The sequence below is a fragment of the Parasteatoda tepidariorum genome, chromosome 9 (genome assembly GCF_043381705.1).
Source record: "Parasteatoda tepidariorum isolate YZ-2023 chromosome 9, CAS_Ptep_4.0, whole genome shotgun sequence".
Classification (NCBI taxonomy): Eukaryota; Metazoa; Arthropoda; class Arachnida; order Araneae; family Theridiidae; genus Parasteatoda; species Parasteatoda tepidariorum.
Window position 1 is genome coordinate 32,860,252 of NC_092212.1, and position 18,842 is coordinate 32,879,093.

General features: G+C 27.6%; 2 protein-coding genes across 2 annotated transcripts in view; one reads left to right on the plus strand and one right to left on the minus strand.

Moving 5' to 3' along the window:
- LOC107441350 (uncharacterized) overlaps positions 1-2,004 on the plus strand; it is a 36,717-nt gene extending 34,713 nt beyond the window's left edge. The window contains exon 5 of the mRNA XM_043040592.2: positions 1,610-2,004. Within this exon, the coding sequence (XP_042896526.1) occupies positions 1,610-1,646 (37 nt within the window). The 3' untranslated portion in view covers positions 1,647-2,004. The remainder of the gene's footprint in view (positions 1-1,609) is intronic.
- A 1,999-nt stretch (positions 2,005-4,003) lies between these two features.
- LOC107441349 (regulatory particle non-ATPase 11) lies at positions 4,004-17,836 on the minus strand. The gene is made up of 11 exons (XM_016054574.4): positions 17,606-17,836; positions 17,387-17,435; positions 15,026-15,100; positions 13,820-13,939; positions 11,288-11,358; positions 8,609-8,759; positions 6,092-6,199; positions 5,914-5,988; positions 4,559-4,684; positions 4,299-4,361; positions 4,004-4,213 (listed from the first exon to the last, which is right to left on the minus strand). The coding sequence occupies exons 2-11, from the start codon at positions 17,432-17,434 to the stop codon at positions 4,115-4,117; spliced, it is 936 nt and encodes a 311-aa protein (XP_015910060.1). The 5' UTR covers position 17,435; positions 17,606-17,836; the 3' UTR covers positions 4,004-4,114.
- Between the last annotated feature and the right edge of the window lie 1,006 nt (positions 17,837-18,842).

Genomic DNA, 18,842 nt, shown 5'->3' on the forward strand with positions numbered 1-18,842 from the left:
ATGGTAGGGAATTTCTTTTTTTTTTTTTATTTTTATTTTTTTTTTTTTTTTTTTGAAAAAAAAACTGGGGTTTTTAAAGCTAGTCTTCTCATTTATTTTTTTCATAATTAAAAATACATAAATAATTCAAGCATGGTGCCAGATTTTAGTTACGAGTTTCCCATCTTCACCTTTATACAATCTTTCGTTAAACCTGTTGAAGCGCTTCAACATTATTAATGTTTGCAATGAAACTATGACGAATTTCGTTTTAATCTTTTGGATTATGATTCTTGAAACAGTGATGAACGTTCAGTTAGATGGGAAAAAAATCGATTTTTCCGACCTACCTAGGTGTATATGCCCCCTTAAATAATTTTAAAATATTTTATTTCTTTTGTAAACTATTAAAAAAATTATATATATTTTTCAATTTGGTGGGGGGAGGGGTAAATCTAAGAAACATGCAGCTTTAAATTATTTACTAAACACCACAAAACGCATCGTATTATTGCTTTCAAGTTTTGAGGGAAAATTATTAGAATTTTTAAAAATTATCAAGATCTTTTTCTCCGAATCTTATGATCCTTTATTTTCTACCTTTTTTTAAAGGGTATTACGCTGTCTATAAATAATACATAATCAAAATTTTGTAGACTGCATAAGCACATCAAAACAAAAATTAAAAATCCAAGATTGCAAGGGTACAGTTCGTTCACCAGAAGTTGGCACTTGGCTCCACCTTCCTCAGGTGGTATTCGACGATACTATTTAGCTATTTTTGGGAGAAGGATGTGAACAATCCTGAACAAGGTTGCTATTTGGAGATCGTATGACAAAAATATTTAATTCGCAATCTTCATGTGCATTTTTTTAGCATTAAATATTTCATAAATTTGATATTTATCTCTTTTGAGTGAATAGTTTGTACTTTTTGAGACATTTTGCTGGGAAACTACAGTTTTTAAATTTAAAATATATTTAATTAGTTAGAGTAACAAAAGGTATAATATGATAAAGCGAAGTAAGTGACTGAAAAAAATTCGCTATTTGCGTTTGGCGCGCATTAATGGTTGTCTCATTTTCAAGCGCAGAGATTTTTCTCCTCTTACGTCAGCGCTGAAATGAGCTCCGAGGAGGTGAAGTCAAGTGCCAACTCCTGGTGAACGAACTATAGAGTCCTCTTAACCAGAAAAAATTATATCAAAAGCATATAAATTTTTCATACATAAGCATAATCATTTCTTTGAGTGTAATAATATATCTCTGACTATACTTTCATCTACTGAATTTTTGAATCTAAATTCCTTAAATAAACTGTCGCTTATAGCAAGGTTCACTTAATTTTTCAATTTAATTAAATGTTTAAATGCACTAAACACTTGCGTTGACGAATAATTTCTGATGTTCAAGCTGACATCATTTAAAGGTAACTTATCTTCAAGCCAATGCAAAATGCAGTTGTTCATTGCAACAGAAAAGAAATGGGACGTACTTTGATGCTATTAGCAATCAGATAACACAATTTGTGAAATGCTGAAGGTTTACTGATCTAGTTCAGCCTCATGCGGTGAACATATTTTTAGCATACAAGTAAAATGCCATAATTTGCATCTGATTTTCTTTTCAGGAACCTGTGGGATATCCTGCGCACTGCCCATCAATAAGATAAATGGGCAATCAAACTTTCTCTCCAAGAGGATATATGAAATAAATGGAAGGAAAGTTTTGATTTAGTGATTCCTACATTATATGTATCATGTAATAAGGCTTGTTGTATACCCCTTTGATGTTTTTGTAACTTGTACTTTTTTGTTAGAACAAATATTGTTATATATATAGAATACTTTCCATGTGAATCTCGCATTTATTATTGGTGCACCTGGAGGCAAAAAAAAATCATGTGAATTGAAGAACTAGCTTTTTATGGACGAACTTGGTGTGTATTATTCTAGCATTTGAAACTTTTTTTGCAATGCTATTATTACTTTAGATTTCAATAAAATATTATTATAATAAGTATAATCTGCAATTAATATGCATAAAATTACAGTGTTTTTACAAAGCATTTTTGAATTATGACTAACTATGATAGGATTTCATCAGACTTCAAACATTTTCTCTTTATCCGCAGTCCATAATTTCTCTCAAGTAACCCATTTAAAATAATACATAAAAATTAAGGCCGGATATTGCTGTTAAATTGTTCTATAGTACGACTCTTAACATTGAATATGGTAAAAGCAAAAAATAGTGTGTATAAAGGTCATTAGTATGTCCATTTATGTATTATCATTTGTGCTTTATTCACATTTTTTGTTTTAGTTTACATACCACTAAGTATACTCGATCCTTTCTGGATTGAATATGGTTTAAACTCGACATAACTTAACACTACTGCTACAGACACCTGATTTTGCTACTTTTGTTAAATAGAATACTTCATCTTCAAAGATTATCGAAATTCAATATTATCACTCACTTTAAAAAAAGTTAAGATAATTTCCATTTAAGCACCGATAATTTATTAGGCATAAGGGAAAGGTTAAACAATATAACTATAAAATAGACTACCGCATCCATGTCTGATAATGTAATTAAGCCTGTGTCTAGTTTACAGTCCTTGAGTTGAATGGTTAGTCACAAAGCAATGCTAAGTTTAGTTATCTTAAGTTAAACACATTGGAAATAGCCTTACAAAAAGGTTACAAATGGCCGCACAATTATTTAAAGAATTTAATGAGGGAAGACAAATACTAGTATTAATCAAAACAGATAATTCATAACAATGATATAGTAGAACCTCAGTAAAATGGACACAATCTGCTTTATCATTTAGCAGAGGTATATGCCTTTGAGAAAAATGTATCAAGAAATCCAATACTGTAACTAAATTAACTAATTAGAAAAATAAGATATAGGAATGTATATTACTAACATAATTCATGTGCAATATTTTACTTTGATTCAAGAAAGAAAGAAAAAAAGACCAATAGAGATTTGTTTTAAAAGGTTCTGCCTCCTCAGATTTTTTGATGAATTTTCAACTCATTTAACTCCAATTTCATTCTTCTTTGATAGATAAAAGTAGCTTGGTTTCTGGATATTAAATCAAGTATTTTCAATCACACAATCGTTTTCGAACTGTTATTAAAAATACTATGAAGAGTTGCTAATAAAAGGATCAGAATTAAGTTCATATATTTAAGATACCTTTCCGGTGTATATGTGTTATAAAGCCTGTGACAATAACAACCAGCATAGCATCCAGGGCTTATTAAGCTCTGGAGGAAAAAATATCCACAATACAATTATAACATAATTGTCTATTTACTTCATTTTTTTTAAAACTTAAACACTCAAATCTATACAAAATCAGAATGGTCTCTAACAGTCGGTAAAAAAAGTTGCAATTTTCTTATTATTATTTTTGTAATTGGTAGAATTAATTTTTCGGTTATGCTTTATTCTTAAACACAAAATATATAACAAAACACCTAATTTTGATGTACCATTATCATTAAGACATAAAATAAAGAAAAAAATCATTGCGAAACCATTTAAATACCTGCCAATTTTTAATCCTTTCAACGATAAATGGAATTTAAATTACAATTTTAATCAGAAATACATGCTGTATTTTGAGTAAACTTATGCAGACTAGCAAATAGCATTACATATTGATATATATGTTTAATTTTTTTAAAAATAGTTCTAGATCAAAAAGATTATAAATTAAGTTTATAAATGCAAGGAATATATAGAAAGCATACATTTTACTACCACTTTAAATAGAAAAATAAAATTTCAAGCCAAATGCGTAAAAGTTGGCAGGTATGCATTTACTTTTTTTGAATTTTTATTATAGAAAGAAGAAAAAATTAATGCAGTTTAAATTTGCCTTTAGTTACGACATAAGAAATAGCATATTAATTTTTAACTAAGAAATCTTTTAATTTTGGAAACATTGCAGAGAGAAAAAATAACACAAATGTACAGAGAAGGTTATAGCATAGAAATTAAATTTGTAATGCAATTATGTAATGTTTATTATAGAAAAAGTACATGAATAATGACATACATATCTGTAGCATAGTGAATTTATTAAAATGTGAGAAACAAGAGATTAGTAATGTCATTGAAAGACAACAGTGTCCAACATAGCACCTAAGCACTGAACAATATTTGAATTCATTAAAGAATCAACATGTTCTTCTAAATGCCTCTTTGGATCCTGTAAAATAAAAAGAAATTTTAGAATCACAAAGTCCATCACAAAATTTTTTATTGCTATAAACATGCATTGTCGAAAGTATTACCTGTTTCCCAACATTTTTAATAGCTAGTTGTTCAGGAGTCATTTTGTCTTCTTCTTCTAAAGACTACAAGAAAAAGATAAGCAATTAATTTACACAAATTATAAGTGGGAAAGCACCGCAGAAATTATAAGTGGGAAAATAGCTAGTAATAGTCTAAAAAGAAAGAAATAGTCTAAAAAGTATTAAGTTTAGTGGGAAGTATAAAAAATATATGAAATAAATTAGGCAATGAAGTACATTTGTTAGAAAATTGCACTTACCTTGTTATAAGCTTTAGCCAATTCTAGCATCTCGGAGACAGTCTTTTCATTTGTATTAGAATGCTCGTTGTAATCTTGCAGCATCAAGCCATCCATCCAACTTTTTTTGTGAAGATTCAAAAGCATCTACAAATAGTGTTGAAACAAAAAAAAAATTTAAGATTTTTTTTTCAAAAAAAGAAAAATTAGTGATTTGGAAAAAAGTAACTTATGTTATTTTAAAGAACTAAGTCTGACCATATAACACAAATTAAAAAGATTCCATAAAATATTCAAATTAAAAAAAATTATTTAAAAACATTAAGACAAACATAATTATTTAAAACTTAGAACATTAATTCTGCACATAAAATTGTTTGATGCATCTTTTTTTTTTTCAATTCTAAGCATTTGATTTTTTCCATCCATGCATATTTTGTGAATCTATGCACAAATTTTACGATTCAAATTATTGCCAAAGTTTTGTTAACTATTCTTATACAATAAAATATAGCAAAAAGGACAAATTAACTTGGAATAAAATTTCTCTTAATAGCAGTTACAATAATTCTAAAACAGCTTTTATCAAATACAACTAAAAACATTTTACACTTTAAGAAATAACATATTTTAAAAATGCTACTATGTCCATTTATTGTTTGCAAACAAAATTGATTTTAAAGAAGAAAAGCTAAGAGCAAAATAAGGGGAAACAATACATAACAAAATGACATGCATAACATCAAACAAGACAAAAATGAATTAAAATCATTAATTATAAGATGACTGCAAAAATTTTTAAGAATTTAACGACTTATTTACTGGCAAACGAATATAAGTTATTCAATTAATTTAACATGATCTTTAACTTTTTTATTTTGCTTTGAAGATTAAAAGTGAAAGATAACTTGTTTGATAATCATTTAACCTTTAACTAAACTTATAAAAAATAATATTTTATAGTTACTTTTTCTCATTATTTTGCGATTGTTAAAACAGTATCCATTTCTATACCATTAATTAAAACTTAAATGTTTACAAATTATTGATTACAATTATTGAACAATTACAAATTATTGAACAATTACAAATTATCTGAACAGCCTCCTTTTAACAAATTAACTGATAACTTGAAGTTTAACTATTCTTACTCCAAAAAGCAATACAGAGTGACTTATATTTTATTAATAAATAATAAAATATAATAATTTAATCAAGTACACAAAACTATAAAAATCTTCATTTAAAATTGTATAAAAAAAATTCTATACACAAATATAGACAATTTTCAAAAATAAAATTAATTTTAAAATTTGACATAACATAACACATAAACAATGCTTTCATAGTTAAAAAAATATGAGTTTGTAAAGTACCTTTTGTTCCAGTTCATTCTTCCTATAATTAATTGATATTGAATAATAATGCCTGTTCAAACCATGAATAAGAGCCTGTAAATAAATTTATCTCAATACAACTGATTTGTAGTATTCCAAATTTTAAAAAAAATCTTTTTTCTTCCAATATAGACCAAAAAAAAATATAACTTCATACCTGTATAGAAGGTTTAGAAAGATGACCCAGATTTGAAGTTGTCTGTCTAGGTTCTTGACCAAGGACCACCATATTTGGATTGATTAAACGAAAAGCATCGATTACTACCTATAAGATATATTTAATGAAAATTAAACATAATCATCAATAAAATATAGCAAGTAAATAATTTCATGAAAATAGACTATTAATGTATTTAATATAAATCTAAGGTCAGCAGAAAACAGGGATAAGATTAGCCAAAACGCAAAAAAGCTGAATTTCCACGATAGTAAATTTTACGCAAGCGCAACCCTTTAATAATAAATTACAGACAGTTTAAGGTAATAAATAATGCGTTGACATACAACTGTGTACTTATCTATTATTATAAAAACAATTACATTGATACTTAACATTTAGTGGAAAAAAAAATTACCAATTGAAAAAATAAAGCTGGAAATTATATTTTTCCTCAGTTCACNTCTTCACATACTACTTGAAAAACTACCTGGTTTAGCAAATTAAAACTACTGAGAATATATATTATTAATATTTAATTTCTTTTAATAAATACTGTTATGTGATTTATAGCAAATATATCAGTAATATTACTTTTTAAATTATATTGGAAAAAAAAACTTTATAATATGAAAATAATGATTCAATCCATTGTTAGTCTAATCTAACTACAGCCCTCTGAAACATATCAATAACAGTGAAGTAGAAATATATATTAACTCCTTAACATGCAAAAATTGCTATTTTAGTTTGAAAAATTACATGACAATCAGCAACTGTTTAGATAATTGTTTTTTATTTGATAAGAATTTTGCATTTTATAGCATAAATAACAGCAATTATAAATAAAATTTTGATGATGAGTTAATTAACTCTTTTTCCCCCAAAATTTTTTTTTAATTAAATCCCTTTTTAAGTGATTGCTTTTGTTTGCTATATCTTTTATGTTTGCTATATTTAGTCGTTAGTCCATCTTCAAACATCTTGTGACAAATCCTATTTTTTCTTCTTTGCAAGCACAGAATGTAAGTTTTGAATATATTCCCTTCCAGTTTCTCTGATGTTGTAACACTTACATATACTAATAATCGTCGTTAGAAAAACAGTCACCTTTATAGTAACTAATTAAAAAAAAATTTACTTCTTACAAGAATCGCGATAGTTGATCTTAAAATTGCGTGAATATGAATAACAATTATGGATTTTGAAATCACATGAATATGAAACTAGATATACGATTTTGAAAATGAGAAAATACAAACTGGGATATAGAATTTTTAAAACGCGTAAATACAAATCACGATTCATAATTTTTAGATCGCGTAAATACGAATCATGATGCGTAATTTTTAGATTGCATAAATAAGAATTATGATGCATAACTTTTAGAATGCGTGAATGCGAATCCCAATGCCTTATTTTAAAATCACGTATAAATACGAAAATCAATGTTTGATATTATAAACCGCATGAGCAAATCAACACATTGAATTTTAAACTTGCGTGAATACGAATCGCTACATAAGTTTTTAAAAAGACGTAAATACGAATCACAATATCGGATTTTTAAATCTCGTAAATAAGAATCGCAACGTACAATATTCAAATCGCTTGAATAAGAATCGCAACATGCAAATATGAAAAGCTAGATTTGATATTAAAATCGTGTGACTAATAATAGATATATTAGGAGATTCCAGGCTTGAGACCTCTAAAAGGCTTTGTCAGAAGCAGCGTCCTTTGAACTACGAAAATCGGATCTATCCGGAGGGCCGGTAAAAAATACGGAAAATCTTATCTGCTGCGTGTAAAAGGGGAGAAAATAGGTAAAATAAGTAAAAATGAGAAAGGATTGGTAGCTATGTAGTTTGAATTTTCTGTTTCTCTTTGAAAATCGGTGAATTTTCTGAAAAAGCAGAATACTGAAGGAAAAAAAATGAAATTTTTAGAAAATCTGAATTTTTGATAAAAAAAGCTGAAATTTAAGAGATAAAAGTGAAAAAAGCGGAAATCTGCTAAAAAGCGGGAAAAATCTCATCCCTGAGAAAAAGAATATTAATAAAAAAAATCTTAACTAAGAAAAAACAAATTATTCAATGAATACAAAACATTCACATTAATAGACTTTGATAGACTATTCATTTAAATCTATAAATTAATTAATGAAGACTAAAAGTTATGGGTTAAAATAAAATAAAAATACTCAATAAACAAGCAAAATATTTTTACTTAATATTCATTGATATTATTGGTTTAATATGAAAAATCCTAAACAATTAATCAATTTTATTTTAAAATTTAGCAAATGAAAGACATAACATTTTTATTATTATAAAAAAAAATGTCTTACAATGACTTTTTATATCAAAATTTTAATTAAATAATAAATTACAACATATTTCATTAAATCTGAATTTATTAAATATGATAATAAGTCTAAAGAACAGAGGCTTTCACAAACCCTAAGAGTTCAAACATCCTAAATTTAATCTTAAAGAATTAAGCTTCTTTTTTTACCTTTCCTTTAACACTTTGAATAGGGTCAACGACAACAGCAACTGCTCTTTCAGATAAAGCTTCAAAACTCTGTTGAGTATTTATGTCAACTCCAGACAACCAACAACCAAATCCAGGATGAGAATGGTACCAGCCAACAACCATTTCAGGTCTAAAAAAAATATATAACAATACATATCAAAATTGATTTAAGAAAAAATTAATCATAATTAGCATAACATATTAAAAAATAATTATATTTCATATAACTTCCTTTCCTACGAAAACAAATAAAAACAAAGATAATTATGACTTAAAACAATTGATTCTACATAAAACCTCTCTAACATTAGCAATAAATAAATATTAAGTAGATTTCTGATTTATAAATTTAATGTTATCGTTAATACTAAGTTTAAGCTTAAAAAAACTAAAAGTGTGATTCATTTAAACAGATAAAGTGACCACTACACTAATGAAATCATTGGATTATAAATTCAACCCTTTTTTTACAAACAAATTAGCCGAAAATGGAATTGTTACGACATTAAAGCACATAAAATCAGCATTTATTAAAATCAGACTTTCAAGGGACAGTCATATTCTACAAATGACAACACAGTCGAGTCTTGCTGTAGTAGACCCTCTATGGACCCAGCAATATGTCCATTATATGTCCAATAACAGTTCACCATGTCCAAATTTTTTGAAAAATACATTTTTAGTATACAACAGTTATATTATTAGAAATAGTAATTGCAATATGACATTAATAGCTTGCAAATTTTGAAACTAATTAAATAGATGTGTCAAACATTAAAACAAAAAATATTTACTTAACTAAAAACTGATTTTAATTCTATGGAAGAAATTAGTGATTTTTGACTGAATATAATCCAATTTTAAGTAGAATTCATCAATTTGCTTATCAACAATTTGCTAATCAGTAAAAAGCACAGGAGCTTTTGTAGAAAAAAAAAAGATTCAGTATCGGTACTGGTAATTTTACTTCGATATAGATAGAGCTGAAATTTTGTTCTTTTCTTTAACTTTAGATACAAAAGAATGTAGCTTTGCAAAGTGCAGATTGATTAGTTCCATCTTTAATAAGTATGATAATTTTGACCTTACACTTAATTAAAATAGCATTTTTTTTTACAGAATTAGCCATTTTAACTGTTTCTGAAAATAAAAACGTTATTCTTTCTTAAAGTGGATTCCAAGAATTAAGAGAGGGACTGGGTTAACTAGTAATAGTCAGAAGATTATACTTAAAATTGGAAGAAAGGGAGAAAAAAGGTTTGTTTCTGAATCTGGAAGCGAGGAGAAAAATTTGTTGCTATCTAACACTGTAGTTTTAAAGGTTACAAGCATGAGAGAGTGAAATTGACACAGTGTGAAAGAATACTGTAATTTTTAATTTCAACTCCTGCAAGTTTAAATTTAAAATACTGGAAAAAAATCTATGGAAATGAAATTTGAGTCCTAAACATACTACAAATGTTTCAACTGTTCATTATAAGTGTACGATATAAGATCAGTTAAATGGGAATTCAGACAGGACAACTAAAAAAGTCCACTTTAACAAAGTGTTTACTGTGTCTCAGGTTCACTACAACAAAGTTTGACTGAGCATTGGTTCTTAGTTTTATAAGTTACACTTTACATGATTTAGATTTTCTTTATTTTCCTTTTATCATAAATTATAGGTGGGGGGAAAAAAAAGAATTCCAGCCACTGAAGTGCAAAATGTAAAAAGTTACAGGTGTGAAATAAACAGACATTGAAAGTACTTAGATGGGAGGGGTACTCATACACAGGGGACATAGACCATCAAAAGCATAAAACAGCTAAATCAGCAAAAGATTTGCAGAATATCCTTTTTAACGTCAAAAAATATAAGACTGCATTTTTATCTGTCATTAATCAAAAATTTGCAGAACAAGCCCATAACTGAATAGGCCTTTAAAGAATGTAAATTTGCTCTTTTTAATTTTTGTTGATATACGGTTAAAAGTTAGGTGTAAAAAAAAAATATGTAGCTCTTATTTTTTACATTGGGCCGACCAGGTGGCCGAGTGATTAGCGCGCCTGACTGCGGAGCCGATGGTTGCGGGTTCGAATAAGAACTAAAGTAAATAAGACGATTTTTAGAGTTATAGAAATGGAATTGGGATTTAGTCACACATAACATTATATATTTGAGAGATATGAAATTGGTAGTTTAACTATACTTTTACAATGTAAGATGTAGCGTCAAAAAATAAACTTAACAAATCTAGAAAAAATATATATAACAGAATAACTTTTAACTTTCTATAACTTAAAAAAAGGAAGAAAGGCACAAGTATAAATAAAAAATTTCAAAACAATCAAAATTTCTCGCAAATAAAGAAAATATTCATAAAATAAAATTTTAACAGTTCATATTCAATTTAATACTTTTACTTAATCTTTTAAAAAACTTACTTACAATATCATTAAAACAAAGAAAATATTTTTAAAAAAAGTATTCATTAAACATAATTCAAGCCTCAACAGCTCACATACACTTTAGACTTAGCAATGATTTTCTTTTCTCATTAATAAAGTTGTAGTTATTACTAAATGAACAATTAGTAAAGATTATCAATAATATGTAAACTAAAATAAGTCTTGTTTGTTTCTTAAATAGATTTTAATAAATAAAAAAAAAATTACCTTCCAGTTTGTTTTAACATATCTAACATTTTTGCTTGGAAGACTGGATCAACAGCTTCTACACTTACACCCTATAAAGATTAAAAATGTTATGTATAATAAAAATGTATCAATGAAATGCAATTTCTAATCTTAATAAAATAGCTGCATAATAAAATATTCTACATAATTGCAAAATAAAAAAATTCTTATCTTACAAGATATATAATACATCTTTAATTAAATATATTAAGCAAAAATTAGAAATTATTTTTAATATGAGCACTATAATAGATATTTATAAAGAAAGAAAAAAAATCCATTTAAAATAATTTAATATTAATTAAACTACACTATAAGCAGTAAAAATACTCCATACAACTACAAAATGAGAAAAAAAAATTATCTTTCAACAGGTTACAAGATATTACAGCCTTAAATTAAATAAAGCGATACTTATAACAATGTTTGAAAAATGAAGAAAAATATTAGCACTCTAATAGACGTAGACAAAATAAAAAATAAATTTAAAATAATAAGTCTATCTTAAATTATTTCAAAGAGAAGCTTTTATAAATTTACAAAAATAAAAAATAGAAATTAAAACTATTAAATTGATCAAAATGCTAAAATCCTAAAAATAACTAAATAATATTTCTAATATCTTATAAATCTAATATCTTATATAATCTTACAAATAATATAACTAAATAACATTTCATTTCATTGATGGAGCAATATTTAAAATCATAAGCGTCCATTAGCTTAATACCACTACAACTTGTTTCAGATCAATCAATTGTCAGAAAAATAATCTATCAAAGATTGAATGCAAACAAAAAAATAGAAGAAAAGTAAAAATATGCAATTATTGAGCAATTAAATCAGTGATAAATAACCAATTAAAGATAAACTATTTCATCTAAATATAAAAAAGTTTTTTTTAAATTTAAAATAATTAAAATATTTATCAAATAAAGTCTTTTTTTTTTTTGTTATTTATTTCTAGGGCGAGCATACATCCAAAGTAGGGATGTAACAAATATTCGGCCAGTATTAGGTATTCGGCCTACTCTGAACTTTTACTGAATATTCGGTTAGCCGAATATTTGGCCAAATATTCAGCAAAGTATTATTTGAAAAATTATTTACTGAAAAAGTTTTTTGGGGGGGAGAAGGTGGGAATTTTAAAAATTTAATAAAGAATAATCTAAAATCATACTTTTTACTATATGCAGGGTTGCCACTCAAATCTGGAAAGAAAAATTCACTGTGTTTTCCCTGTACATATTATACCCTGTACAACAATAACTGTGCTCTTGTGTGAGCTATATTGGGCTAACTATATTTATTAGTTTTAATTGCTGGAAAAACAACTGAACATACTTAAAGAAATCTATCACAAAAGAGATAGTTTTGTATAGCTGAAATATCATGGTTAAATATCCCATAGATTATGCTTTGAGTGGTCATCCTTTTTTAAAAGACAAAAATGATTTTCTTCAGGTCAACAGGTTCATAGATCTGGTCTGGGATAAACAACAACAAAAGACAAAAATAAAAAACAAAATTCCCTGTATCTTCCCAGTTTGTAAAGAAAAAAACAAAATTCCCTGTATCTTCCCAGTTATTTTAGGTGATTTTTAAATTCCCTGTATTTTCCAGGTTTTCCCTATTCTCCCTGTGGAGTGGTAACCCTGATACATCATTAGAAATAGTTTTTAGACATATTTGTTAAGTTCTAAAACTTGCTACCTTATGTTCTGAAAGATACATGGAAAAGCGAAATTCGAATAATTGAAACTAGATTACTTTATACTGAACCATGAATTTTGTTATACTGATTTTTTCTTTTAATTATATTCAAGCAAGTCAATTTCATCATTTTTTTAACACACTGTGTTTTAAAAATCTAAAACTTTTTTTGTTTAATTATGGCTTGTTTTTTTGTTTTAAATAAAGTCAAGCATTTCTAGTAGACTTTATTCTTTTCATTAAAAAATCTAATACCAATCCTAACCAATAATGACTAAATAATAATCAATAATGACTAAACAAATTTCTACATAAAAAAAATATTTATAAATTTTTTTTAAAAAAATTTACCATTCAGCCTCCAAAGTCCGGCATTGGACCTATTTTTCGGCCCGAATATTTATTTGGCAAAATCACTATTTGTTACATCCCTAATCCAAAGGATACTCGTATGGATCTTTTCAGTTCCATTCTCTTATCCTTTTTTCCCCCTTTAACATTTAAACACATTTATACTAAATAACATGCCTTATTTTAAAATGTATTTTTATTTGTAATAATTCAAATAAAAAATATTTTCATTGCTAAAAATTCGAAGTAAACCATAATTATTAATATGGATTTTAAATTTCAAACACTAAAGCTTCACATTTATTTAAATAGCAACTAATAAAAATTGCATAAAAAATCTAGAACTTCAAAATAGTAAGTATAAATCAATCAACTCTGAAGTGAAAAAATTATATATTCTTTAATTCACATTCAACAAAATTTCCATAGAAACTAAATCATACTTACAGTCCCAGACTGAGGCATGGCAAAAACATCTATTACACGCACTGTATAGTCATCAACAAATTCTCCAAGCATCAAACCCATAACTTCCATTGGAACACCAGCTCGCCCATGCTTTAACATCTGCATTAAAATGTAAAAAATTTGAAATTTATTTAGGATAATACATAAACCAAATTAAGTTTTTTGAAATAAACAACAACAAAAATTCTATAAAATCTGAAACTAAAAGATAAATGTTTATTATCAGGGATCAGTCTAGGTTTCTTTCAGAGGTACCTATTTTGTGAAAATTTAGGCATAATTTGTGAAAATTAAAAATTATATTAAAATACCAACACAAAAATATACTAAAGTAAGACAAAATTTTCAAAAATTGTCACTACAAATAAAAATCATTTATGACTGGTAAATTTCCATATATTTTTCCTCATATATTCAAAAATAATTCTACTATTGTAAAATTTTGGCCATAGAATTGTATCGAAATTTAAAAATTCATAAAAATCATTGTCCATAGCAAAATTTCAACTTTAATTTAATAAAAACATGCATTTAACAATACTAACACTAAAAGTTATTTTCATTATGACAACATTTTTGACTAAGTCATACAAAAGAAAAAAATTTAAAAGAGAAAAAAAAAATTCATAAAAAATAAAGGTCTGTTAGAATAAATTTACAATAGTGTTTAAGATAATATTCGAATGTTTAGAATAATATTTTAATTTTGACTTCTTGAAAAGTTTACAGAGGGAGAGCCTCGTCGTTTCATTTTAAAAAACACTGCGAAAAAACTCACTTTGATATGGCGTGAGCAACCTGTTAGGCTTACCACATTGCACTATCTGACCAAACACATGCTACCTTTTCGCAAAAGACAGCTGGCAGAAATACTCCTCTTTTCCATAGATTGTAACAAGAACGGGGTTTGCATGAGAACTTGCTTTTTTAAAAGTATTTTGTGAAGGTACCGCTAAACAGTAGGTAGTAAATTTACCTCGGCAGACCCCAGATTATATGTAATAAAATTTATTCATTAAGAACTTTAAAACAAAATTTTAAATTATAAAAATAAAAAATCCTAAGAAATTAACTAGTAAGAAAAAGATTAATTCTTAGCATGGAATAAACACCATCAATTTCAGATACTTTTTTAATGATGTCATAATGTTTATTATTTTAATAGAAAAAAATTACATAACATACCTTAAGCAATGCAAGAGATGATATGTACACCTGCTCGGCAGTATCAACTACTGCTCCATCAGTGGGAGGAGGTGCCTGCAAAGAAAGTGCAAAATAATTATTAAGTTTTAGAAAAATATATCTCTACTCATCTCATAAAAAAAATATTTTATCGAAAATTTCACTATTTCCTTTATAATATATTTTAACTTGTATAATATAATTTTTCTTGCTAGTCATATAATTTAATTATTTTCTTAATTAAAAATGATGCAAAAATAGCTTCATAATTTTAATTTAATAACTTCATAGTTTTAACTAGGCTGGTGTTCAAAATTAAGAAAATTTTCAAAAGTTATCAAACATTTCTAGAACCACTAGACTGACTAAAATGAACATGAATGCTCATGCATGCCATTCATAGGAGTCAGAAGATATAAAAATGATTAGAAAATTTAGCAAAAGAAAAATGATAATGCAAACATCACCAAGATTCCCACCCATTCAATTTCACATGATATACAAGTCTCACACAGTGATTTGAAACAAACTTAAAAGCTAAATTACTTTTAAGGTTCTGCAACAAGACTTTTGATAGTAACAAACATTTAGAGGGCAACGTCAACAATAAACAACTCTCACAATCTATGCAACTATTCTTTTCAAATGACAAATAATTTTACTTAGCAAACTAAAGTTGCAAAAAAAGAACCTTAATTAGTTAACATAAGATTATGAATGACTTTCTAGATAACGAAACAAATACTATTAACAGCATATAACGTCTGACAGGGTTGAGGACATACAGTTAAACGTTAATTGTTCTGCAGGAGCGTTGATTGTTCTATGACGAACATTTTGGTTTTGATACTCTCTGCCTTAAGACAAAAAAGAAGTTTAGGTGTTCCTATCCTGTAGTAACTAGTCTTATTAGAACTCTGTTCTTAGAACCGAAACTAGATGGTTATCCGAAAAAAAGTTGCGAGTTCTGATTGCCTTTTCTAGTATGTTGGCCATGCATTCATATTTGTTAAAATTAAATCAGAGTCAACCATGGAAATATATCTGCATCAAAATCTGTCCACGCTAACTGCAATCGCAAAGCTCCAGAGGATTTTATTAGGTTGTAGCAAAATAATATAAAATTGTGTGGCTTGTATAGGGGAGGGCTACGTGTTTATCCTTTTCTGCAGTGTCTTCAGAGAAATTATGATAGATTCGTCACGAATCAAATCAGAATAACCGTAATTCTACTTTTGAAAAGATAGGTTTAATAAATAATTTAAAGATAGATTTAATAAATAATAATTCAACTAACAATAAAACGATTATAAACTGACAGTGTTTTCATCATAGAAAAAAAATGGGTGAGAATTTCTCACCCTTTCTCAAAAACAGGGTGAGATTTCTAAAAACTAAAAAAACACAAAACTCTTGGAAAAAAAATCATTTCTTTAATTAAAATACATTTTCAACGTCTTCTATTTTTTAAAGCTTTGAATATTTTTGGTGCATCATCATAGAAGATTTTGCCTTTACAAGGTATTTGTCCATCTTACATAAGTGCATAAAAAATTTTAACGTCTTACATGAAGAAACCTTACCTGCGGTAAATACGTGGTTGCAGAGAAATGTATTCTGAAAGGGGTTCCGTGGTTGTGTTCTGTTCGAAAAGTTTCTGAACAATACTGGTAAATAAGGAGGCTAGATAATGGGGCTGATGTTGAAAATAATGAAAGATCCAGGAAGAAAAGTTAAACGGATTTTATTCTAAATGGCGTAATTCGAAGCTTTTTCCAAAATGCGAGAAATTGGTGAATTTTGAAATTGATTTATAGAATGCGCGAATTTCTCGCGGTAATATTTTTTTAATGCGAGAAAAGAAAAAAATATGCGAGATTCTCGCGTTTTCGCGCTGTAGTGAAAACACTGATTATAAACATATAATAACTAGACATCCTATACTTTACTGACCTACTATAGGTTTAACATAAAAGTAGTTTGAGGGAACTAAATATTAATAGTTACATCAAAATAGCAACAGGTGATAGTTATTTACAGGCAAGACTACTAGAAAACAATAATAGCAAGCTAAACTTTAATTCACACACTGATACGTTTCGCTTGCTTGTAATTCAAGTCTGAGGTGACATTTCGTTTAATATCTTTAATCTCCACTTTTTAAAACTAAAACGAAAATTGTGATTCACGAAAGTGATCCAGTTAAAAAGCTACAAAACTATTATAAATTAAGATCTAAACAGAAATAAGTATGAAAATGACTTGATTCTATAAAAGTGTCAGGTATTGGTTTTAATAGTCAGCAAAACAAAGATATCTTCCATCTTTTTAAATATAGAGAGAAAAATAAAAAATTCTTACCTGGCCCAAACTGGCTAATCCACCACCAAGTCTCAATAGCCGGTCCATTCTGTCAATAAAAACAATTACTAAAATTTACCAAAATATGAAAACTTTCTGTCAACAAAGCAACTTCACAAAAGTTAAGGTTTCTAAATAAATGTTAGATAATCATTAAATTAACTGTATAACATTCCCAAAAAATTTCTGAATTTCATGAATATTATACATATACTTTACCTATTAATTTTATAAAAATTATTCAAATTCAGCTAAGGATGATCTTGCAAATTCAGTTCTGTCTGTTGTTATGCTATGCGATTACAGTTACAAAAAAGTTCGATGACCTAACTAGTAAGAGACGTGCTTTTTTAAGCCCTATTTTGAGTGGTTTGACTCAAAACAAGAGCTGAGGCTATTCCTCTTACACGAGAATTAATTGAATAAAAGCGAATTCTTTGTGCATCGCAGATTATAGAAGACATTAGTAGGCAGCTTATAGAATTCAGAAACATAAGAAACAAATTTATGAAACATTCGCACTTAGATGTGACTCACGCAAGCACGAGCAATTTATCTTAAGAAGCGTTCGAACTGCATACAAAATCTCGCATATGTGATTTCAAAAATGTGCACATGATCACGCTCATGCATCAGCATTCAAAGCGTCACCAATCAGCAGTCACGTTGTTTTGCGGAGGGTTTGGGGGACAAAACACCCTCCGAAATTGAACATTACTTGATTATTGTAAGGTAACTATTGTAAGTTAAGTAGGATGTAAATATAAAATATATGACCTTCTTCGAACATACATTAAAACTACATCACTGCGTTTCATTCTTGTGCGTTTTTTCATTTACAACGTGAACGATCTTTGATAATATGCTCAGGAATAAAAGAAAATCAGACAAGCAGTTTTTAAACATTCACACGCCAGTCTGGGGCAATTGGTGATCGAAATGGTCCACAGGTAGCGATGAACATAACTTTCTACCTATGGAACTCTTTATCTACCTGTCCGGCTTTGGTAGCTTGAATACCTGAGCGTGAAATCGAACATATTAGAGTAAAACAATTTAACTAGGTCCGATACCACGCACACTCTGCCACTTTGCATGCCTAATCAAAGTGGTCGACCACCCGCTCAGTAACCGCTTCCAGTGATGATTGGCTTCTGTGATCTACTGACAGACGTGTTTTAAGATCAATCCACAGTGGAACTAAATACCCTTGGAAAGAGGAGTGTAATCAACAGAGGAGGCAAAGAAAATCATATTTTAGATTAAAATCCATCTTATTTAATACATTGCTCACTCAGTTCCCCGTTCTGTACGCTCAGTGCCGGATTAAGCGTACGTGGAGCCCAAAGCCATTCAAATTTTGGGGGCCCTTAGATTAAAATTTCTTTTTTTTAATCGTATATTTTTTATTTATTCAAATATACAAGTATTTATATATCTTATCATTCTAGAAAGC

Coding starts and splice junctions, on each gene's coding strand:
- LOC107441349 (XM_016054574.4), bottom strand. CDS start 17,434: ATGGACCGGCTATTGAGACTTGGTGGTGGATTAGCCAGTTTGGGCCAG. Junction 5,989..6,091: donor TTTCTAAACCTTCTATACAG/GTATGAAGTTAT, acceptor ATTTATTTACAG/GCTCTTATTCATGGTTTGAA. Junction 4,362..4,558: donor TGGCTAAAGCTTATAACAAG/GTAAGTGCAATT, acceptor TTTTTCTTGTAG/TCTTTAGAAGAAGAAGACAA.